Here is a 25,070-nt window from a genome sequence, read left to right on the forward strand (position 1 = left end):
CTGCTACAAGATTTTAAGATGGATACTACTACTAATGTGGCTAGCTTAATCTAAAAAAATGACAGCAAATATTAGACAAAGAAGGGGAACACAAAGCAAAGGTTGAAGAGACAGTACAAATGCATCCTTGATCAATCTTCATTTGTTGATCTAATGTCTGCAGTTGCAGCAAGATACTTTATGACAGCTTCCAATCAGCCTGGAATGGAATGCACAAATGTCAAAGGGTCACAGTCTTCAAAGGCTTATCTATGCTCCAGCTGGCATCAGTTTAAATTGGTTAGGACACAGATCTTAAAAGAATTCAAAGACAACTTCTAACAGCTGCCCAGATATCATTCACTCACATGGCTGATCATGGCACATGTGGGAGGAAAGATCTGTCAGAAAGTCTTAATGTGCAATCCAGGCAGTCTTTTTTTTTTTTAATACCACCTTCACAAGCACTAAACTAGTTTAAACTGTATTAATCTACTCAGAGAAGCATTCAAAAAATTAGGAAATCGTTAAACTTGTATGAACATAACATGTATCAGTTTAGCAGAGGCAAAAGCGATCTTGACAGTTCAGCACAGTCCATATGATGTTGTTTATTATTATTATTATTATTATTATTATTATTATTATTATTATTATTATTATTATTATTACATTTATATCCCGCTCTTCCTCCAAGGAGCCCAGAGCGGTGTACTACATACTTGAGTTTCTCTTTAGGCTGAGAGAGAAGTGACTGGCCCAGAGTTATATGCATGTGCTACAAAGTTTGGACATTCTCAAATTTCCAACCAGGCATGGTAATACAATCTTATAGCCTCCCCACCCCACACAACCAAAATATGCAGACAAGAACAGCTGTAAAATTACAAATCCATAAATGTATACAGAAGATAACACTTCCAATTCAGTCTCAATATATGTGAAAAGTCAAACAGTTTTTTAAAAAAATAGCGCAGCATCTTTTTAAAAATTGCTGAACTGTGGCCCTAGGAAATTAATCCCTTAGTATGTAAACAATTTCACTGAACAATCAGGAAAACAATAATTACTTCTCTTGCTCTTTCAAGGTCATAGTCACTAAAAATAAAAATAAAACAATTAAAACCCCACTATGCTACTAGTGATCTGAGGCAGGTTGCGCTAGCAGCAATCCCCTTGCTCTGAAAGTCATATTGAAGGGTTTTTGAAAGTACGTATTCCTTTCATTAAGGAAAAGAATTTGAGCCAATTATCTCAGATTCAGCACCATGCATGCTCCCTAAAGACAAATTGAAATGAGAAGGCATCGCCTCCACAGCTGATATAGTGTCATAATGGAAAGAGGAGAAAACCCAAAGACAAGTTTAAAGTCCCTGCCTTAGTTGCTCGTATAGACTGCATAACCCTACATAAGAATAGCCCTGCTGGATCAGGACCAATGCCCACCTAGTCTAGCATTCTGTTTCACACAGTGGCCCAACAGATGCCTCTTAGAAGCCTGCTGTTGCTCTCCTGCAACTGGTATTTAGACATATCTTGCCTCTGAGGCTGGAGATGGCCTATAGTCACCAGACTAGTAGCCATTGATAGACTTGTCCTCCATTAATTTGTCCAATCCCCTTTTAAAGCCATCTAAGCTAGTGGTCAGCACCACATCCCGTGGCAGAAAATTCCATAGATTAATTATGCACTGTATGAAAAAGTACTTCCTCTTGTTGGTTCTAAAATCCCCAGCCTTCAGCTTCATGGGATGACCCCCGGTTCTAGTGTTGTGAGAGGCGAAAAAATTTCCACTGTCCACTTTCTCCCTACTCCATGCATAATTTTAAACACCTCTATCATGTCTCCCCATAGTCACATCTAAAGAGTCCAAGATGCTGTAGTCTTGCCTCATAAGAAAGGTACTGCAGTCCACTGATCATCTTGGTCGCCCTCTTCTGCACCTTTCCCAGTTCTACAATGCCCTCCTTGATATATGTTGACAAGAACTGTATGCAGTACTTCCAAATGTGGCCGCACCATAAATTTGTATAAGGGCATTATAATATTAACATTTTGATTTTCAATCCCCTTCCTACTGATCCCTGGCATGGAACTGGTCTTTTTCACTTCTGCGATTTTCAACAAGCTGTCCACCACAACCCCAAGATTCTCTGTCCTGGTCAGAGAAAAGGTCCCCCAAAGAGTTTAGTATCATCTGCTGTGCAAGGGGGACCAGTGGAGAGAGCAGCTGGCCTGGTGCCTCCCCAGTGGCTGTTGCGTCAATTGTGAGCCCTTTGAAGGCAGGAAGCTGTTGTATTGATTTGCTTATATTGATGAAAACCGCTTTGGGAACTTGTGTAGAAAAGCGGAGTGTAAATATTTGTCATGTTCATATTTGGTACAAAGCAGCTTCCTGTGTTGTGCCGTTTGCACTGGAATCCAGTGATGGTGAGCAAGAGGAGAAGCACTCTTCTCCTCCTGCTCCAGAAGAATCCCTGCTGTTCCTTGCCTGCTCAGAAGTGACAGTGGAAATTAGGCCTCTGGGGAGGGCCTCTGGCTGGCTTGAAGAGGGGTTTGGATCTCTTCATGGAGGAAAGGTCCATCAACGGCTACAAGTCAGAGGACTATAGGCCACTTCCAGCCTCAGAGGCAGGATGCCTCTGAGTACCAGTTGCAGGGGAGCAACAACAGGAGAGAGGGCATTCCCCCTCACCTCTTGCCTGTGGGCTCCCCAGGGGCATCTGGTGGGCCACCGTGTGAAACAGGATGCTGGACTAGATGGGCTTTCTTGGGCCTGATCCAGCAGGGCTGTTCTTAGGATTGTCACCCATAATGATTCTGTGGGGACTCTGGTCCTCCTAGGTTTTCTAGCTTGTTGGAATCTATCCCTTCTTTAACATACATTGCTACTTCACCCTCAATCCTCCCCCATCTGTCCTTTCTCTAGAGTTGTTATCCAGGAATAACCATGTCCCACTGATTCTCACCGTTCCACCACGTTTCCATTAAGGCCACAATATCTATGTTTTCATTAGCAACCAAGCACTCTAGCTCACCCATTTTGGCTCAGAGGTGCCTGGTATATAAACACGTACATGCCAAGCTTCTTACGTGGCATTGGCATGTGCTTTCTCCCTTACCATTATTTGATCTTTTTGACCAGCTGTCATGCCTTTTTGTCTGCGCTACTCCTGGTTCTACTCTGTCCCCTTCTGGTTTATCTGAAAGGTTTGCACTCTCACACCTTAGGGAATTCTGCTTGCCCAGCGAGATATCACTCTGCTAGCTCCCAGATTGCCATATGGGTGAGCAAGGATTAGTTGTGACCCTATGTGGCTTATTAATATCAGGAATACTAAATCAATATAAATCTTTGGCATTTCAAGTAGAGGTAAACTCAAAAACATTCCTCCTTTTTTCTCCCCGGGCCTCTAGCAAAAAACCTTCAACTCCAACAGCTCACCTTTTGTTTCTTCTTTTGCCTTTTGTGTTGCTAAATCTGCAAGCCAGTGCAATGCTGATGAGGGACTGGTTTCTGAACATACTGACTTGTTAGGTTTTGTTTCACCACTGTTGCTGGTTGCTGGAACCTCCATCTTTACAGGCTCCTCAGCTTTGTCCTCTGCAGCTTCACACTTAGGAACTACACTCATGTCCAACTGCCCTCCCTCTGTTGTCCCACTAGAGAATGTGCTTTCATTTCCAGAACTTGATACACTGGGATTCATACTGGGTAGCTGCTGAAACAGAGGGTCAGACAAAAAGCAGTCAAAACACAGCCTTTGAAGCATATTTTCACTAACTGGTAAAATGAATACTACTACTGTCTGCTTGTAAGCAGGATGAAACCTTCAAACAGTCAAATGCACTTTATGGCTAGAATTCTTATAAGCCAGATACTTATTTCAATATGGTTAATAAGTCAGGATGCTTATGTTTTTGGCAAGGACGGAGAGAATAGAAGAGAGCAAGATGGAATGCTTAAGCCCAATCCACAAGTCACTGAAATAATTGCCTGGCCTCCCCACTGCATTATAATCCTTCAGACACCACCCAGAAGTCTCCTAGGCTCTCTGAATAACATTCAGGCTTGGAAAATTACAGTAGTTTAAGTCACCAAATTCTATCTCAGATATTAAATCTGGCACTCACACTGTAAGCCAAAGGAAAACAAAACAACGCCAGTTGCTCACCTGTAACTGATGATCTGTAAGTGATTTGTTGACATTCATAAGCCTGGGTACTGTGCCTGTGCAGGACCTTGAGAGTGGAATTTCCAAGCTCCTTGTGGAGCTCATGACACTACTTATTTTAGCAGTTCGAGTGCCACTTCTTCAGTTCCTGGACGACTGCCTTTAAGTGACCATCATCCCAAAGGTTCTTGTAAAGGTCAAGTTATTTGGGTTAAAAAAATATATTCAGCATACTGCTGTGGGGAGGCTGGGAGGGTCTTATGAATGTCAATGGGTTACATACAGATCATCAGTTATAGGTGAGCAACCTGTTTATCTGTAGTGTGACCCACTGCTATTCATAAGCCTCGGTGATGAGCAAGTTTTCCGAGCAGAGGGTGAAGTAAGCTATTGTAAGACCCTCTTTAAGACACTCTGCCCAAAATCTACCTTCACAGCAGAGTGTAGTTCAATAGCATAGTGTCTTACGAATGGCAACTCTGATGACCAAGTGACGCCTTTCTAATGTCTTCCGGTCAGATGCCAGAGAGATGCGCTGCTGATATTGCATAAGACCTGGTGAAATGAGCTATTATAGTTCATGGAGATTCCATATTTTGTACATTGTAAGCTAATGAAATTACTTCCACCAGCCAGTGAGAGAGTCATCTTAAAATAGATTGGCCTTTGGCTTTACCCCTATAGGCCACAAAGTTGTCTCCATTTATGGAAGTCTTTAGTTCTCTTTACGTAAAACAGGAACAATCTCCTTACATCAAGTGCATGCATAGATTTTTCTAAAGGTGTAGTTGGGTTTCTAAAGTAAGTTGACAGCACTATATTCTGATTCAGGTGGAAATCTGAAATTCCTTTGGGGCAGAATAGTAGTTCCATTTGTATGAACACCTTGTCAGGATAGAAGCTAGTGTAAGGTTTATCCATTCTCAGACCTGTCAAATCACTAACACTTTCTGCAGTAACTTGCTTTTTTGCCGTGGATATAGCCACTAGAAAAAGAGTTTTCAAAGTAACTAACTTCATAGTGGTTGTTGCCATAGGTTCAAAAGGTTCTTCAGTTATCCTGGGTGGTGAGAAGTATAATCTCTGCTCCTTCTGCCTCAAATCAGCTCCCGGAGATTCTTTGCTGTGACGCCTTTAGTGGGTTCTTTGCGGATAAAATCTCCTGTATTCGGGCCGACTTGTACTCCACTATTTCTGCAAGCTCTGTGAGGGAGGTATCCAGCGATCCCTCTTGCAGTGTTAGGTTGGATCAGTTTCCATCTGTGACTCCTGATGACGTGGACAAGCTGCTTGGAGCAGTACGGCCTACCACTTGTTCTCTGGATCCTTGCCCAACCTGGCTGCTTCGATCTAGCGGAGAGATTGTTGGAGATGGCCTGGTTAATATCATAAATGCATCGCTGAGGGAGGGTAGGGTGCCTCCCTGTTTGAAGGAGGCAATAGTTAGACCTCTTCTTAAGAAGCCTTCCCTGGATCCCTCAGCGATGGATAGTTATAGGCCAATCTCCAATCTCCCCTGGCTGGGCAAGGCTATTGAGAGGGTGGTGGCTAACCAGCTCCAGGCGGTTTTGGAGGAAACTGATGATCTAGACCCATTTCAAACTGGCTTTAGAACGGGCTATGGGGTTGAGACAGCCTTGGTCGGCCTGATGGATGACCTTTACCGGGGAATCGACAAACGGAGTGTGACTCTGTTGGTCCTCTTGGATCTCTCGGCACCGTTCGATACTATTGACCATGGTATCCTTCTGGGCCGCCTGGGGGAGTTGGGAATAGGGGGCACTGCTCTGCAGTGGTTCTGTTCCTATCTCTCGGGTAGATCTCAGATGGTGGAGCTTGGTGACAGTCGCTCCTCAAAGCAGGAGCTGTTATATGGAGTCCCCCAGGGCTCCATTCTGTCACCAATGCTTTTCAATATCTACATTAAATCGCTGGGTGAGGTCATCAGGAGATTTGGTGCTGGGTGTGGGTGTTATCAGTATGCTGATGACACCCAAATCTACTTCTCCCTTTCTTCTTCAGGAAATGGCACTCACTCTTTAAATGCCTGCCTACAGGCAGTAATGAGCTGGATGAGGGAGAACAGATTGAAGCTGAATCCAAGCAAGACGGAGGTGCTCATTGTGGGGGCTCAGAATCTGAGGAGTGAGTTAGATCCTCCTGTGCTGGATGGGGTTACACTCCCCCAGAAGGAGCAGGTGCGCAGCTTGGGAGTACTCCTGGACCCAGGCCTCACTCTGGTTTCTCAGGTGGAGGCCATGGCCAGGAGTGCTTTCTATCAGCTTCGGCTGATTTGACAGCTGCGCCCATTCCTTGAGGAGGATGACCTCAAAACAGTGGTGCATCAGCTGGTAACCTCCCGGCTTGACTATTGCAACGCGCTCTACGTGGGGCTGCCTTTGTACGTAGTTCGGAAATTTCAATTAGTTCAGAATGCGGCAGCCAGACTGGTCTCTGGGGTAACCTGGAGAGACCATATTACGCCTATTTTGAAACAATTGCACTAGCTGCCGATATGTTTCCGGGCAAAATACAAAGTGCTGGTTATTACCTTTAAAGCCCTGAACAGCTTAGGCCCAAGTTACCTTAGAGAGTGCCTTCTTCTGCGTGATCCCCATCGCACATTAAGGTCATCTGAGGAGGTTCGTCTCCAGTTACCACCAGCTCATCTGGTGGCGACTCAGAGGCGGGCCTTCTCTATAGCTGCTCTGGGGCTGTGGAATGCGCTCCCTGCAGAAATCCGCAATTTGAATTCTTTATTAGCCTTAAAAAGTATTTGTTTGGCCTGGCTTTCCAGGGTTTTTAAATTGGTTTTAATATTCTAACCCGATTTCGGGGTTTTTAATCACTATAATTGTTTAATTGTTGTTTTAAAATGTTTTACATTGTTAATTGTTGTTATATTGTTTTTAATTTGTTTTAGCTCTTTTTACTGTTTTAGTGGTTTGTTTTAATTGTAAACTGCCCTGAGCCATTTTGGAAGGGCGGTATATAAACAAAACAAAACAAAACAAAACAAAACAAATAAATAAATATTTTTTAAAAGATCTACACTGGTTGCCAATAAGTTTCTGGGCAATATACAAGGTCTTGGTTATAACCTATAAAGCCCCAAACAGCTTGGGCCCTGGGTATTTAAGAGAATGCCTTCTTCACTATGAACCACACCACCCATTGAGATCATTGGGAGAGGTCCGTATGTAGTTGCCACTGGCTTGTCTGGTGGCTATTTGGGAACGGGCCTTCTCCATTGCTGCCCCGTTTGGAACACGCTCCCTGCTGAAATAAGAGCCTCCCTATTTCTTACAACTTTTTAAAAGACAGTCGACACATTTATTCACTCAAGCTTTTAATTAAATACTGTTTTATTTAGTTTGGTGGTTTTTAACAGTTTTAACATTGTTTTAAATTTTAAATTGTTGTAATGTTTTAACCTTTTTATTTGTTTTTATTTTATTGTTGTAAACTACCCAGAGACTTGCATTCCAGATTATGCCCTTCAGACATCTCTTGCAGGCAGTTCTGCCATCCCAACCCTTGTGTTTTGATGAGATCTCTGCTAGGTAGATGTTTAGTGAGACATTTGCTAAACTAATGCCTTTCAAATTTTTCAAGTATATAAGCACTTGCCTAATAGTTGCATCCTCATGTTTAAAGTTCTGTAATCTCACATACATCTGAAAGCGCTTCTACTTGTAAGCATATTTATGCCTAATGGAAGCCTTCTGTTCATTCAGCAGTATTTTATATAGAAGCCAACCCTCCACACAATCAGCACCAGTGTCTAGATTGGGATATAATGCATATATGGCATGGCCTGGCCACCAGGAGGGTCAGCAGAATGTACGTGATGTTCTCTTTGAGAACCTTGGCTACTACTCTGCCCAGCTGTGGAGGATACATGTATAGGAGTCATTTTCTCCAACATCAATGGAACGTATCCCTCATGGATTCCTCTCTCTGAGCTACTCTGGAACAGTACTTGGGGCATTTTTTGTTCTGCTCTGCTGCAAATACATCTAATGATTCCCCCAAGTTTGGAACACTTTTGCTATGTATTTTGGATGGATCTCTCATTCTTGGTGCTGCAAGTCGACTACTGTCCTGCTCAAATCATCTGCCAGAATATTCTTTGTCAGGACAATTGGATGGATGTGATGAGCAATGCACCAGTGCCATAAACGGATAATGAGTGTTCAGAGCGAGTAGGAGACTGTCCTGCCTTACAGGCAAATAGGCAATGACAGTGGTGTTGTCAAGCTCTATCTTCACTACCTTCTCCCCCGTAGCACTGAGGAGGAAAGATTTTATACTTTGGAATACAGCTAACAGCTTCAGGAAGTTTATATGGAGCTGTCTTTGTTTCACTGCGCGTACACCTTCATCTGACACTCTCCACAGTGTGACCCCCCATCCTGAGGGGAACGCATTGGGGGTGACCCAGGCAGGGGGAGACAGAATCTGGAATGGGACTCCCTCCTGTAGGTTTTTGTCTATAGTCCACCATTTTAGTAATCTTAGGACCGAGATGGGAATTTGAAGGTTTATCTGCTGGTTGTCTACATTGGGTATGAAAACAGGGAGGAACCACATTTGGAATGAGTGCATCCTCGGATGAGCATATTGTACGGTTGCATTGCATGAGGCCATTAAGCCCAAACAACCTCTGGATGTGATGCTTTGTGTTGGTTTACTCCAGAAACTATTAATGTTCTTATCAGTTGGCAGCAGTCTTCTGGTAAGTGGGCCCTTTTGGTTTGTGTGTCCATAATAGCTCCAATGTAACTTATCCTGTTTAAAGGATTGAAGTGTAATTATTTTCCAATTCATCTGGATCCCCAGGTCCTGGGGAAGTTGCAATATATGTTATTTAAGAAATTAACTTGTCTCTGTCTCGTGCTGCAAAATGAGCCAATCATTGAGGGAAGGAAATATTGCCATGCCCTCTGTTCTCAGATTAGCAACGACTGCACTCATGCATTTGGTAAATACTCTGGATGCGGATGACAATCTGAATGGGACTATCTTGTACTGGTACACTGCATTTCCTATACTGAGTCTTAGTGCAAGCCATTCCTCTTTGTAAAGGAGCAGCATGATACCTTGCAATATTATGTGACACTTCCTGGTATGGACATGCTTATTGAGCCATCTCAAGTCCATTATGGGAGCATTACATGACAGCATTCCACCATCCTGTTTTGGTATTTGGAAATAACTAAAATAACCCTCACCCTGACATGTCAAACGGTCAGGGTCAATTGCACCCCTTCCCAACAAAACCTTCACTTCCTCCATTAAAGTGGAAACCACAAACCTTCTCCTGAAATTATCTGTTAGTGACACTGCATGCTGGAATAATTTCTCCCACAAAGTGATAGTATTTTGTATTACAAGCAACATAATTAGCAATTTTGATAGATAAGCATGCTGTTGAATAAACTTTTCTTCCCATGACATCAATCTTTGAAAAGTTGTGCTAATACCTCATTTAGGTGGTATATGAATACATCCCTGCTAAGGCTATAAGAGGTGCAACAGGGAAATGCTTGACTAACAAGCAGAAGGTTGCCGGTTCGAATCCCCGCTGGTAATATATCGGGCAGCAGCAATATTGGAAGATGCTGAAAGGCCATCATCTCACACTGCGCGGGAGGAGGCAATGGTAAACCACTCCTGTATTCTACCAAAGAAAACCACAGGGGTCTGTGGGTGCCAGGAGTCATAGTATACTTGATGGCACACTTTTCCTTTAAATGATCCTCAATTTATTAGACAAATGGGACAGGAGATGGAGGGTTTTTTTCATTTTAACGAGAGCTCGATTACATCATCTTTGGTTTGAGATACCTTTAAAGCATTTTTGCAGGGCCAAATCATTGCTTATTCTTCATACAAAAAAGACAATAAAGGGCTCAGATGGTATCTTTTGAGAAGCAAATTAAAGACTTATTAAATTTATATGCACTACATCCTTCCTCTGAATTATATACAACTTTATGGCCAAATATGAATTTAAGTTATACTCCTTAGAAAATGAATTTTTGTTGAATTGTACCAGGAAACGTTATTGGGAATTTGGGGGTGGGGATGGGGGAGGTCTAGTAAAGTTTTGGCTTCCAGATTAAGCAGATAAAAACAGTGTAATGTTATAACTTCTACTCATGATAATCAAGGCATATATATACAGACCCTGATCTAATAAACCAGCAGTTTTGAGTTTTACTCTAGCCTGTTTAGTAACAATGCATTTATTATTATTTTTACATTTTATATCCCGCTCTTCCTCCAAGGAGCCCAGAGCGGTGTACTACATACTTAAGTTTCTCTTTCACAACAACACTGTGAAGTAGGCTAGGCTGAGAGAGAAGTGACTGGCCCAGATTCACCCAGCTAGTATCATGGCTGAATGGGGATTTGAACTTGGGTCTCCACGGTCCTAGTCCTGCACTCTAACCACTATACCACGCTGGCTCTGCCAACGTGGTGTAGTGGTTAGAGTACCGGACTAGGACCAGGGAGACCCGAGTTCAAATCTCTATTCAGCCAAATACTAGCTGGGTGACTCTGGGCCAGACACTTCTCTCTCAGCCTAGCCTACTTCACAGTGTTGTTGTGAAAGAGAAACTTAAGTATGTAGTACACCGCTCTGGACTCCTTGGAGGAAGAGCGGGATATACAATGTAAAAATAAATAAATATAAACAAATATTGATGTAGATATAAATAGCTTTTGCAACAGGTGCATCTTTCAGATTTAACACAAGATCAAATCATTTTTTTAGCTGTACCTTATAACACAGTTCTTCTTAAGTCCAGTAAAGAATCTGAATTATGCACTAGCTATAAGCCAATCTTTTTGTTAAACATTGATGCTAAGATTTTGAAAACTACGTTGGGACATAGGGTGTCGACTGTGCTTCCCACCATTATTCATCCTGTTCAGACTGGATTTATATATGGTCGTCAAGGATCAGACAACATCAGATTGTTGATTGATATATTAGCTCCATCGTCGGAGAGGCAAGACCCTGCCACTATAATTTCCTTGGATGCGGAGAAGGCATTTGATATGGTCTTCTTGAAATACTTGAAATACTTTCTCATCAAATTTCATTTCCAATTTTTTTTTAACTTGGGCCACTATACTATACAGGTCCTCCCCATTCATGAGTGGTCCTCCCCATTCATTATTACCAGTGATATACTGTCTCCTTTAATTAGGCTAGGACGGTGCACACACCAGGGATGTCCTCTTTTTTTCAATATGGTATTGGAACCCCTGGCTTGTGCTATCAGAGACTCTGATAAAATAAAGGGTATTACACTTGGTGGAACTGAAAACAAGTTTATTTTATATGCAGATGATATTTTGTTTTATTGCTTACAAACCAAACATTGCTTACTGCTTACAAACCAGAGGTCTCAATTCCCAATCTTCTGTGGTTCAGAGGTTCAGTAATTTATCCAGTTATTCCATAAATTGGTGTAAATCAGATTTGATGCCTTTGGGCTGTATAGATTTTCCTGAGGAGTGTAGGCTATGGGGTTTTAGGTGGTGCCCAGAGTTTTATTTTTGTCTATTTAGGTGTAGTAATCTCTAGGAAACTTTCTCAATTTGTAAATTTAAATTTTGCCAAACTTTTGGTTCAAATGAAAAATGACAGATCAGTGAGCTATGATCCCACTGAGTATTTGGGGCAATATAAATGTGGTCAAGATGAATCCAATGCTAAGGCTTTTTATACACACACATTCTAGCTGTATGACGTACAGATCTTACAGATCATTGTATTATGCTTCTCGCCCAGGCACAAAAGGGATGAGAGATAGCAGTCTGTTGATGGTAATTTGCCACCACACTCGTGCACTTTTAAAAACTATTTTAAACATCCATTGTGGTGCAAGCCTGCACCCAATCCAAAATAACCAAAGTCTGCAATCCAATCAGCAAAGAGTAGTCAAGAACAGTCTGTAGTCAAAGTCAAACATACAATTGCAAGCAGTTTTTTTCGTACTCACAGAACCTGACTGATAACCAAGGAGTCTCCCCATGAACATGGTATATGCTATGGCAGTCAGAAAGAAACTGAATGCACGAAGTGTGAGGGGTGGAGCCCAAGTGCAATGAAGAGCTTGGAAATTCCATTCATGAGGTCCTGCGCAGGCGCAGAGCTCCTGCTTATGAATGGCAAAGGATCATGCTACAGATCAGATTAAATGCATAGAGTCCTGTATTTAACCCTGATGCTTAGTATGTTGTTTGTTAGCAAATGGGGACAAAAGTCAAGATGCACCCCAATCTCAAGCACAAAACGGATCATTTGTTACTTTTCTCTTTTAAAAAACCGCATCCCACCAAATATGTTCTTATTCAGTTCTTCAGTCTTGCTTTGACACTGATTGCCTTACAAAGGTACTAAAAATATCAAATGATCTAGCTTCCACCTGCATATTCCGAGTTCTGCAGTAGTAGGAGTATCAACATAAGTAAAATTTTTGACAACTTCTGTCTGGGACATGAGGGCTTTTGCAAGGGGTGGTGAAATTACTGCCGCTTAATACAAGGGATAAAGAGCTGAGGGCACTGAATTACTCACCTAAATTTCTCAAAAATGTTTTGACACCAAACCATAGGCTGAGTATATTCAAACACAATTCCAATAAAACAAATAGCTACTCCGATATACAGAGGCTTATAACAACTTCTTTAAAGCCAGCAGCCTGGCTAGGGTAGCCAGATTAAGTGAACATGTTCCATCAGAATCACTTATCAGGAAGGATCACACAACCACAGATTTTGGTCACATTACAAGACCACATACCTGTGAAATTCCATTGGTGACAGCAGGTCGCAGCACAGATTTGTTCTGCCGGTTAATACATGGACAGTTAGCTTTAATTCCCCATTTGCCACGTGCTGCATGAACCATGTCTCCAATATTATATAATGCTGGAAATTTAGAAAGGTTGGTGTCAAATTCCATAACCAAATCTGAAGGTCTTAAATACAAGTTTCAGTACTTTTCTACAAACAGTAAGAACAAACATTCTAGCCTATACAAGTTCTCAGTATTAAGGCCTCTACTGTTATCAGTATTGACTGACAGTGTATGCACCCAACTAAGCTTTTAAACCTAGTAAAGAGGCTTTTCATTACAACAGGTACTTCCTTTGCTACAACACTACTTACTAGGATCCTGTCTTAACAACTGCCTTCAGTAGTCTCAGAAGCCTAATAAAGATAAGTGGAGGATTTCACAACTGCAAGTGCATTTCTGCTCCACAGGAATACAGGAGCCTCTCTTTATTTGTGGGGGTTCTGTTCTCACCTGAAATTATGAATATGGAAATCACAAATAAAGGAATCTTACCCTATGGGAAGCCAGGGGTTAAGCTAAAAAAAAGTCCCAAAAAGCAGAAATAAGAGGAATAAAGCACAATACCTTGCTCCCCAAGGTCTCCAGCAAGGCTGCCCCCCAACCTCCAATGTTTATGGGGGGGGAGAGAGAATCCCAGCTCCCCAAAAAGAGCCACAAAATGGCTCCATGATGAAAAATGGCAGCCAGAAATGGCACTGGAAGTCATTTCTGGTCACTCAGGAAATGAAAGCAAATTTCTAGCGAGGTTAGAAATGGAGAGGAAGGGCACAGAGAAGAATGTTTGGCTGAAGTATCACCTGTGCCAGGGATGATCTGTGTTGGCATGAGGTTTTCTGGTTCATGCGACTGTCCCTTTGCACATTTCAGCCATGAGAAAACCTCTTCGTCACCGATTTCCTCTGTTTCTGAAATGGAAAGAACCACCAAATCTTTTAAAATTTCAAATGCTTTCTTAACATGTTAAAGTACTACAGTGCCTTCAGTCTATTTCAAAATCAATGCAAAAATGTCATGCTTTGGTTTTGGTGAACAGCTTTCAGTGTGCAACAGGAAAATACCCTAGAACTACAGGTAAGTATAGAAAAACTGACACATAGCATTGGTGTTCTTCCTTATTTCCATGCTGGAAAAGTGCTCTTGAAATCAAACTCTGTGCTATTCCTTTTCAGTGACCTAATTTCTGCTCAGTGACAACCCACTATTCCAAATAATGTGTATTTGTACTTCCACATGCCTGCTTTTCAGCCAATTTCCCACATTGCTTTGTATAGATGGAATGCCCTATATATCAAATGTTCCTCTTTACAAAAGAGATGGTGGGATTAGAGTGTTTGCAGGACCAAATAACATCAGTTAGATGTGACCCATCCCTGAATCAGACCAAGATCATAACAGAATTCCTATTTTATCTTCCCAATAATAAAAGATTACAGTATAGCCTAAGCCATAAGGAATGATTGTTTCAGTGACCAAAGACAACCTGAGGGTATAGATGCTCTGTTCAGAAGTTACTTACCCTTGGGATTGTTTCTAGGGTAGATGTTAGGCTTACTCACAATAATGCACCCTCCCTTGCTCCACCATTCCACAGAAAAGTAAACCACCAAATGGGATTTCCCACTAGCATATGAACACAGGATCTCCCGAACTCCTGGTAGTGTCTGGAGCTCCCTGGATCCTTTTAAAAAAACTACTGTATATGGATTATGATAACTTTCAGAAAAGGACGCCTACTTTACCAAAAAGTTACATATCTGAGTAAATCATGAACAAGTTCTCATCTGAGTTCAAGAACTCTTAGGGAAAGACTTTAAGCCACTCCTTACTACCCTGAATGGAAGGACAGGAATTTTTGAAGTGTTTCTTCATCACAATCAACAGACCTCATTCTTTGTCACAATCATATGCCACTCTAGTTCTTGGAGAGGCATGGCTAAGCTGAAAACAGAGGAAGACTCTAATCTCAAATGTTGCCTAGAGGCAATGTAAGGATGGGGGTGGGGAGAAAGATTATGCTGTCAAGTCAGTATCGACTCCTGGCAACCACAGAGCCATGTGGTTTTCTTGGTAGAATACAGGAGTAGTTTGCCATTTCCTTCTCTCACGCAGTATGAAATGATGCCTTTCAGCACCTTTCTATATTGCTGCTGCCCGATATAGGTGCTTCCCATAGTCTGGGAAACATAGCAGCGGAGATTTGAATAGATTCTTCCTCTCAAGGCAAGTTGTTTCCCCACTGTGCCATTAGGTGGCTACCTAAGAATTAAGGTAGCAGAGTAAACCAGGATAACACTCCCAACTCGCAACACAGTGAGGCTATTCACATGATGGGACGAAATAGGGCTAGCCTCCACTAGCCCTATTTCGTCCCACCGTGGAAACCACCGGGCTCAGCTGAGAGCCCGGTGGCTCCTGAGCGGGTAACCCGCTCAAGTAGCCGGCCTCTTAAACCGGGTTTGCAGAGTGAGTGCTCCGCAAACCCGGTTTTTCGGATCATGAATAGCCGCTGCATGGCTCTGCACCGTGGCTACTCACAAGTAGACCCCTGGCTGGGAGGCTGAAAAGCAGCCTCCTGGCTCGGGGTCTCTCCAGTATGCCCTGCGCACTCGTGCAGGGCATACTGGAGCTTCCAGGGGCTGCGCGGCCCCCAAACTCCCCAGCCCCTCCCGGCTCCATCACGGTCTGCCCAATCGTCTGCGGGGGAAACCCGGACAAAGCCTTGTCTATCCGATAACACAAAGGGGTCACTTAACTTTGTCACTAGACAACCTCCCTCACAACCAAAAGCAGCATATCCTATCTAAGTTTTACAGCATTCTTGGACAAATACAAAGTACTCACCACTACGAGGACGATTTTTCCTGAGACGGTAACAGTCCAGACACACTCCAAAGCCACATTTGCGACAAACCCAATGAATATTAAATAGTGTTGTTTCACAAACATCACACATCTCCCTTACACCACGTACAGCTCTCTTCCAGGCAACTTTCTCTAAATAAAAAATTCAAAAATGTATACTTTAATGGATTATAAAGCCATTTTAAGAACTTGGGGGGTTATTTTATTTCTATACCACTTTTCTTTGTCATACCCACAGTAGTTCAAAATTTGGTTTTTACAAACAAATATTTTGGTTTAAAAGCAAGCATGTATTTTTCTCCTTCTCTTAGCAAGGATGGTGGTGGTGGAGACTGGAGTCAGGTAAAATCCCTTTGCATACACAGATCAACCTGTATATCTTTACGTTGTATTTAGAATAATGTCAAATGTCTGCAAAATGTCTTCTTGATAAAATGTCACATGATGTGAACATATTAGAATGAGACTCAGCATGTAAAACTACAAACATTCAGTTACTACATCATCATCATCATCTATTCAATTTCTATACCGCCCTTCCAAAAATGGTTCAGGGTGGTTTACACAGAGAAATATAAATAAATAAGATGGATCCCTGTCCCCAAAGGGCTCACAATGTAAAAGAAACACAAGATAGACACCAGCAACAGTCATCAGAGGTACTGTGCTGGGGGTAGATAGGGCCAGTTACTTCCCCCCCTGCTAAATAAAGAGAATCACCACATTAAAAGGTACCTCTTTGCCAAATTACATTGCACTATATTATGTTAGCATGCCACTTTAAAAGAAAAGGTATCAACCAAATTAGTTGGTTGACTGCCTAAGCCATCTGGATTTATTCTTTAACTATTTGCTGTAATGAGGGGTCTAAGATTTATAGTCACACTGGGATAGCTTCTGGATCCAAATCTTTCTCCCTGGTATCCCAGGCTGAGGCAGTGGCCAGAGGTGCTTTAGATCAGCTTCAGCTGATATGCCAGCTGTCTCCATTTCTTGAGATAAATGTCCTCAGAACAGTAGTAAATATGCTGTTAACTTCCAGGCTTGACTACTGCAATGTGCTCTATGTGGGGTTGCCTTTGTACATAGTCCAGAAACTGCAGTTGGTACAGAATGTGGCAGTCAGGTTGGTCTCTGGGTCATCTTGAAGAGACCATATTACTCCTATATTAATAGAACTACACTGGCTACCAATAAGCTTCTGGACAAAATACAAGGTGTTGGTTATAACCTATAAAGCTTTAAACAGCTTAGGCCCTGGATATTGAAAATAAATCTTCTTCGCCATGAGCCCCACTGCCCATTGAGATCATCCAGAGAGATTCATCTGCAATTGCCACCAGCTCGTCTGGTGGCTACTCAGGGACAGGCCTTCTCTATTGCTGCCTTGAAACTCTGGAATGTGCTCCCTGCTGAAATACGAGCCTCCCCATCTTTGGCAACTTTTAAAAAGTCTCTAAAGACACATTTATTCAACCAAGCTTTTAAAATAGACTTGTGGTAAGGTTTTAATTTCTGTTTTTATTTTTAATTTTTATTTTTGCTGTAAACCACCCAGATGCGGAAGTTTGAGGTGGTGTACAAATAAAAAATAAATAAATAAAATAAAATAATAAATAAATAAATAAATAAATAAAAATAAAATAAATAGGCACCCTAGAAATTTAAGGAGGGGGAATGGTGGGATGGATCTTTTTAAGCGTTACTGGCTTGAAACAGTATGTAGAAGTGCCAAGAAAGAATTGCAGCAGCTGACTCATGCCAGTCAGCTTAAAAAAAAAAAATCTATGAAGTAACAAGAATCACTTTCTCCCTCGTTATAGGACTAAAGAGAAAATGGTAGTGGTTGCCAATTTTTTTAAGTCTAGAATGAAGCAGGAAGTGACTTGTTCAATTAAAAAAATTGGCAACCACCAAGAGCCACCTGCCATGATCATTCTCAGAACTTTTTTATTTATATATTGCATTTATATACTGCCCCACAGAACACCTCTGGGTGGTTTAAAATAAAAGCCCAGCAACAATTAAAACCTCAAATCATATAAATAAATTAAAATAAGAACAAACATCAACAAAACATTTAAAACAACCTAAAAACCTGAAAAAAATAGCTGCATTTTCAAAAGTCACTTAAAAACAGCCAGAGATGGGCAAGTTCTGATTTCATTTGGGAGCATATTCCAGAGCCCTGGAGCAACCCTAGAGAAGGCCCGGTTTTGGGTCACCATCAAATGAGTCGGTGCTGTTTGAAGCCACAGCTGCAGCACAAAATCTTTTTTTTTTTTTTTTAAAGAAACCCACAACACACCATGGAGTGGGTGAGCAGATTCTGGGGGTGGTGATTTCCTTTCATGGGCTTAGCAACTAAGTTGGAGTAAACTATTTCCATAATAAAGTTCCACTGCATTACACACACACAAACAAAGCAAAACAGCAGCTTACGGTGTGGCTCTACCATCATCATTGCCTCCTTCTCAGACATAACTAGCTGACAAAACTGGTCACCAACGTTAGCCAGAATGTATTTAGAAGTCTCCAGGTCAATTCCTTCTGCAGGAGAGGAAGATGGAATCCACAAACTCATAGCATCAGAGTCACTCTGTTGGGGGTTCAAGAATCCCTCCACTCGTAGTATGCCCTTGCGTGTAAATATCAGTCTGCAACGGAAGAGGATGAGCTAGTAAAAGATCGCAGTAGCCAGGGAATGCTGCAGGGTTGAAAATTTTCAATATCTGGAAATTGCATTGTGTCATAAAAATTAATCAGGGATTGAATATCAAATTAAGCTGTTGTAAACATGTAAATTCACTTTTTCAGATGATTATGTATGGAAAATAGATATCTAATGCACAGTTCTTTGGGCATGCTACAATTGGTTAACATTTTTCATTGGCCCATATGTTGCACTACAAGGGTAGAAGGAAGGACTCTGCTGTTGCTGCACTGAAAGCTTGTTCTGCAGCCCTGTGTATGGGGAAGGGGAAGTGAGTTTTGCTTTTCTCCACTCCCTGAAAAAATCAAGATAGTTTTTCTATTGCTATTTTGCATGCTATTTTCACCCCATGCTATTTTCACTATTTTAACTGCTCCCATTCTCCTGACGAGGAAGAAGTTGCTTTAGCTAGGTATAATAGAGCTAGCTAGCATTGAGGAATGGAATCATATACAAAGCTTAGTCGCCTTTGTCCTGGCTTAAGTCTTGTCTGGCTACCACAATATGAAAATTACTTATAGGCTTTTCCCATCTCATACTGATAGGTTTGAAAGCTTGAACTACTTACCAGCAAGCAGCAAAGTACTAGAATTAGAGCCACAGATTACCATTTTTCTCACAGTATTATTGGTTTTAAATACACACTACAACAAAACTCCTCACAAAAACCACACGATTACTTGATATGCATGAACACTATTATTACCTACATGCTTCATTCTCATCACTGCTTTTCATCTCTCTACAAATGAGTTGACACCCAGCTAAAAAACCTGTACTTGCACATAGGGAGAGATGTAGTTTAAGACTATCAAAAAGATATGTGTATTAGCAGTTTTTATTAATACACTAGCTTTGCTACTCCCAATGAAACTGGTTCTAAGCTAGTTTGACCACACTTTCACTTGCTTCCTGCTGAGCAGCTTAAGCTTTTGTGCATATTATTAGCATCTTAACTTCATTCACATCTTTCATGAATACACACTAAGATGTACCCATTTGAAAGGCAAAGTTCAAGGCAAAGTTTTCTATTAGCAAAGAGGACATTTAATTACCAACCATCCTCTTCTTAAGTATGTGTCTACCTTGCAAGATGGACTGATACACATTAAGGTGACTTTAATCTGTTATATAAATATTTTAAAGCAACTCAAGTTTCCCATTTTGTTTTTCATGAATGCATTTCTTAAATAAGAATGCATAAGAACATAACAGCCCTGCTGGATCAGGCCCATCTAGACCAGCATCCTGTTTCATACAGCTGCCCACCTGATGCCTCTCGGAAGCCCACAGGCAAGAGTAAAAGATCGCAGTAGCCAGGGAATGCTGCAGGGTTGAAAATTTTCAATATCTGGAAATTGCATTGTGTCATAAAAATTAATCAGGGATTAATTCCCTCTCTCCTGCTGTTTCTCCCCTGCAACTGGTATTTAGAGGCATCTTGCCTCTTAGGCTGGTGGTGGTCTATAGCCCTCAGACTAGAAGCCATTGATAGAACTATCTCCCATGAATCAACATATCAGTTCATCGCTACTACAATTAAAACATATTGATTTGCAATTAAATACATATTTTATATCATCTAGGCGCATCATTCAAAGTCTCTGGCCATGCAGTCCACACATCTTCCGCATGATCCAATTACATCTGCTTAGAGCCAAGGGAGGCAACTGTGAAATTAGCAGATTTCTGTTTGGCTGTCAATTCACACAGAAAACAATATGCAAGATCACTTAGTTGAACACAAGGGACACTCAATCCAGTAGAGGTGTGCTGGATAATGGATAAATTGCCCAGAATTATCCAGAAACAAAGATGGTGATTTTAGGGGAACAAGAGTTTCTCCATGAGATGGAAGCAGTTCACATTGTTTGGCTAAGTGTCTCAAATATTCATGGTTTGCCACAATACATGGCCTACTATATCAGGTTTATAATGTTTGCCACATAAATAAAATATTTCCCCTAAGTTTCTTCTTCTATATAGAAAGGCAGGCTTTCATTCCAGGTGTTTGGTACAAAACCATAAATTGAGTTTTAAGTCTAGAATTTAACATTTGTACTACACTTCGATTTCTCTCTCTCTCTCTCTCTCTCTCTCTCTCTCTCTATATATATATATATGTATATATAAAGTGATCTATATTGTAATACAGCAGGAACTGTAGCCATCATCGCAGAGTATAAACTAAAGTGATATTACAAACAAAATGACATTCCTGAGAAAAATAAGAGCAAGACACACCCTGCTATTTATTAAACAGAGAGCTTCATTACCTGCGGAAGTGAAAGAAGCGACAGGCCACAGTGGAGTCATCCTGCTCCTGCTCTTTGAACTTCCGGTAGCGTTCCAGACGGCACTCTCGGCACTTGTGCAGATGAGGGGCTACATTGATGCAGGATCCATCTTGGAGGAACGGTTCTCCTGACTGCTTCAGCTTCCTCACCTTGCTCATGTCTTTCAGTACCGACTGGCCAACTATGGGGCAAAGCAACATTTTCACTGCTTCAGTTAAACTACAGTGGAAAAGGCAGTCAGCTTCCAAGTAATGGTTAAGCTTGACCTTTGTAAAAGGTAGGACTATACAAAGGTTATCTTCGACCAGGAGCCCACATACAGTGGATGGGCAGGACTGTACCTAACCAACAATGGTTGTCATATCTCCATAAAGGCCACAATAGGTAGGTATGATCCAGCAGGTAGGTATGATTTCCACATCCTAAAAATCATTGAACTGATTGCACGGATTGGGATTACATGTGCAAAGTTCCCAAAACAAAATGCAACATCCAACATGTAAAGATCAGGCACGAGTGATAGTAGGTACAATCCCACTTCCTCCTTGTGTTTCCCATCAAACCTAAAGTATGCATAGGACTTGTGCATCCCCATTAAAAAACCTTTAATACAAGGTAAATGCCTATTAAACACTAAGTGCATAGGGTAACCTTAATGGCTATTTGGCCTCCCACCAGGCTACAACCCTATTCTTCCTCCACAGATCAAAGGGTTGGATAGGAAGGTAAAATAAGGGGGCTTCGCACAATCACTGGGAATTCCAGTTGCTGGACAGTGCTTGCTCTGCCAGACATTCTCCACCCAACTTCAAACCTTGGTTATGGAAGTCATGCAAAGGTCAGGTAGAGGGCTCAGGAACCCTCAGCCGGTGGGTTTGGACAACACACCCACTGCGAGCATACACTCCCCAGGAACCAGACTTCCTGGTGATTAGGCCCACCCTTAGAGTTTTAAGGTGCAGCACCATCTAGAATTGATTGAACCAACACCAGATTACATTTCAAGCAATCACCTCTGTTTTCATTCAGTTCATGCATAAACATTTCTTAACAGCAACCAAGTCTCATGTCCCAAAGTCTTAAGAGGACAGCCAGCTAATTGTTTTTGAAAATATGAAGCAAGAATTGAATGTAAATTAATGCTTTCATCCCAACATGAACTGTCCCTGGACACATGTCTCTGGACAGATGCAAGTATTTCAGATTTGTCTAGTTTTTTAAAGCATGTTTGGTTGAGGAGAAACGTTTGAAAATGTGTATAGTAGTTTGATATCGCCATAAACTTTTTATGGCCTCTATTCCCAGACTAGCTTTTCCTGTCCCTACACATTTTTTGCCCTTATATTCCCCCATCAGTCCTTCTGCCTTCACCATCTAAATTCTTGCCAAATAATTATCATTTCAAAAACTGGAATAAATGAAGAGGGAGAAAGATAATTTAAGCACAACAGAAAGCTTCCATAATTTATGCTGGCTTTTCCCAATTACAGTATCAGACACAAAGAACTGTGAGCAGAAGTAAGTCAGGCACTACTGCTGTTCTACAAATGCTTATGCAAGATTCTGAACAAGAGCTCATGTAGTGGTGCAATAGAGCAGATTTATTATTTGGCTTGTGCAAGGGAACATGCAAGCAGACGAGAATCTTTGGATTTCATTTGACTTTTTTCACATAACACTCTGGTGCAAAGTGTAAAGCAGTTCTTCCACAGGCAGAGGACACCTTCTGCATGGGGCAGGGCACTTTTGAATCCAACCCACAGAATTTAGATGTATTTGGATAGAAAACTAGATACACACCAGTGTTCCCTCTAAGGCATGCACATGTGTACACACACACACACACACACACACACACACACACACACACACACACGTTTTTTATGCTCAGTTAATTTTAGATCCCATTCAGGTTGCATCAGGAAGGCCCCATTCTGAATGCATGTGCGTGCATATTGCCTTGATATTGCCACCCAGAACAAAACTCATTCCATACACAGATGAAAAAGATTAGAGGGAACACTGAGCACACCTTTGGAGACTGCACAATTTATTTCCCCAGAACAACCTTTAGACACTAGCAGTCTTAAGTAACCTTGCATCCTAAATGTATTTATCTGTACAAATCCCTCTCTTGGTTACAGAAACTCAGCATCTTATAAGCTTAATTGTCTGAGAATCCTAAACATTTTCCCTCATGTCATTACACTGGTTAGATACACAGAGGGCAGGTTTATGCAAAGGTGCAGATCACACAGTAGATACACAAGTACAGAACAAAATAGCCAATATTCAGCCTTCACCAAATTCAACTCTGCCTTTAAAACCTTCACCTTTAAGGGGGGCTGTGCGAGGCCTGCCCTTCGGGGTTTGTTTCCCTTTTCCCTTGCCCATTAGTAGTTCAGCATTGCGCTCGCCATTGGGACCCAATTTCCCAATCAGATGCTCTGGGATTCCCTTCAGACAAGCTTTGGAGTGCAGTTGCTCCTCAGAATCACTCATATCTGAAAGATCGCTATTGGTGCTAGAATCAGAATCCTGCTTGGATGGCATGCTCCGCTCATCTAGGGAGAACCTTTTCACAGTTTCAAAGGGAGCTTTGTTCTCCAGTGGTATGTCTGCCTGTGAAGAGAAAAAGCCAGCCGGATGTCTGCCAAACACATTAGAAAAAGTTTTCATAAGAGGATTGTCCTGCTGCCCAGGCCCAACAGATGGCTTTTCTTCTGTTGGACTGGAGGAGAGTGTGGGCATTTCAATAGGCTGCGTCAGGCTGCTGATGGGCGAACTGGAACGGCCATTCCCTAGAGTCGACGAACTTTGAACACCGGCAAAAAGTGTTGAACTAGGTGCACTGCAAAGCATCTTGGAGGAATCAGTCGTTATAAACAGGCTCTTCTTTTTTGTTAGAGAGTCTGTTGAGGTGTGCAAATCTGGCCAGCCAGAAGCAGCCTTGGAACAGAGAACTGAAGGAGTAGTAGTAGATACTCCTGGCTGAGATGGAGATGCAAAGCTACTGAAAGGACTGAGTTCTGATTTTTCTGCAAATGCCAGAAAAGGATTTGAGGGCTCCTCTCGTGACAGTTTGGGGGGCTGCAAGAAAATATTCTCATGATTATCTGGAGGTCGAGTACTTAAGAGGTTTCGGGGGAAAGCTGGAGTAAGGGTGGGCATAGACTCCACTGGCAGCTTCCGGTCTACAGAACTGCCAGACTGAGTCCCAGGTTTAGTTTCTCCTGCAAGACCTTTAGCTTTGCAGATGCCCAAACTCAGGCTTTCTGAACTTTTTTTTAATGAGTCCTGACTAGCGGGCTCTTCAGCCAGATTCTCTGATAAGGCTGTGAAGTAATTGCTGGAGGGAAGATTCTGGGACATGCACTGAAAAAACAAGTTGTTTGACAAATTGGAGTCTTTCTGAACCTCATGACCAGTGCTACCACCAAATGGAAATCCAAGAGGCTTCTTTTCTGGAGCCAGTACTCCATTGGATTGGCTTCGCCCACTATCAAACACTACAGGCTGGGAAGCACTTGGGTGTGTTGTTCCAAATCCTGGTGAAGCCAACATTGAATTTTGAGAACTCTGAAACAAAATTAGATATCATCAACTAATTATACTTTTCTCTCAAGCACCCATTGCATCTTTGCAAGCATAACTTCAGAATTCTGACAAGAACATAATACCGTACAGGTGGACCTCATTATCCAAAGGAGTTTCATTCTCCGCTACAACTGCAGATAATGAGGCACTGACGCAATGGGAATCAGGGGGTTATGTTCCTTTAGACTGGAAAAAAGGGTTAGAAACAACACAAACCGACATAGGTAACTGAAATAAAGTGCCATACCATGGTCTCCAGGAGTCCAGCAATGCCCCCCCTCAAGTGACAAATCTGCCACTTTTCTGAAAAAAGTCCATTTTTTTAAAGCAAATGAGCCACAAAATGGCTTCTTTCATAAAAATGGTGGCCAGAAATGACCTCAGAGATCATTTCCAGCCACCTAGGAACCACGGATATGCAGGTTTTCACCCTTTTGTATCCATGGATATTAAGGTCAGGTGTCTATTCTCCAACTGCGAATACACAGAACCATGAATAGCGGTACCACAAATAATAAGGTCCACCTGTAGGAACACCCACCCCACAAACACAAAGTGCATTCTGA

At 41.8% G+C, this 25,070-nt stretch overlaps 1 protein-coding gene across 4 annotated transcripts in view; it reads right to left on the reverse strand.

Moving 5' to 3' along the window:
* Window positions 1-25,070, reverse strand: part of KDM3B (lysine demethylase 3B) — a 125,381-nt gene that overhangs the window by 32,170 nt on the left and 68,141 nt on the right. For 3 of the 4 annotated variants that reach the window (XR_008314922.1, XM_053289584.1, XM_053289586.1), the window contains exons 8-14: window positions 23,241-24,486; window positions 20,887-21,088; window positions 18,340-18,554; window positions 15,877-16,029; window positions 13,833-13,940; window positions 12,979-13,106; window positions 3,425-3,701 (exon numbers count right to left, since the gene is read on the reverse strand). Coding sequence is in view for 3 of the 4 variants with exons in the window: in XM_053289584.1 (XP_053145559.1) it covers window positions 3,425-3,701; window positions 12,979-13,106; window positions 13,833-13,940; window positions 15,877-16,029; window positions 18,340-18,554; window positions 20,887-21,088; window positions 23,241-24,486 (2,329 nt within the window). In the remaining variant the exon portion in view is untranslated. The remainder of the gene's footprint in view (window positions 1-3,424; window positions 3,702-12,978; window positions 13,107-13,832; window positions 13,941-15,876; window positions 16,030-18,339; window positions 18,555-20,886; window positions 21,089-23,240; window positions 24,487-25,070) is intronic. The other variant, XM_053289585.1, reaches the window with a different exon arrangement.

This window comes from Hemicordylus capensis, chromosome 2 (genome assembly GCF_027244095.1).
Source record: "Hemicordylus capensis ecotype Gifberg chromosome 2, rHemCap1.1.pri, whole genome shotgun sequence".
Taxonomy (NCBI): Eukaryota; Metazoa; Chordata; class Lepidosauria; order Squamata; family Cordylidae; genus Hemicordylus; species Hemicordylus capensis.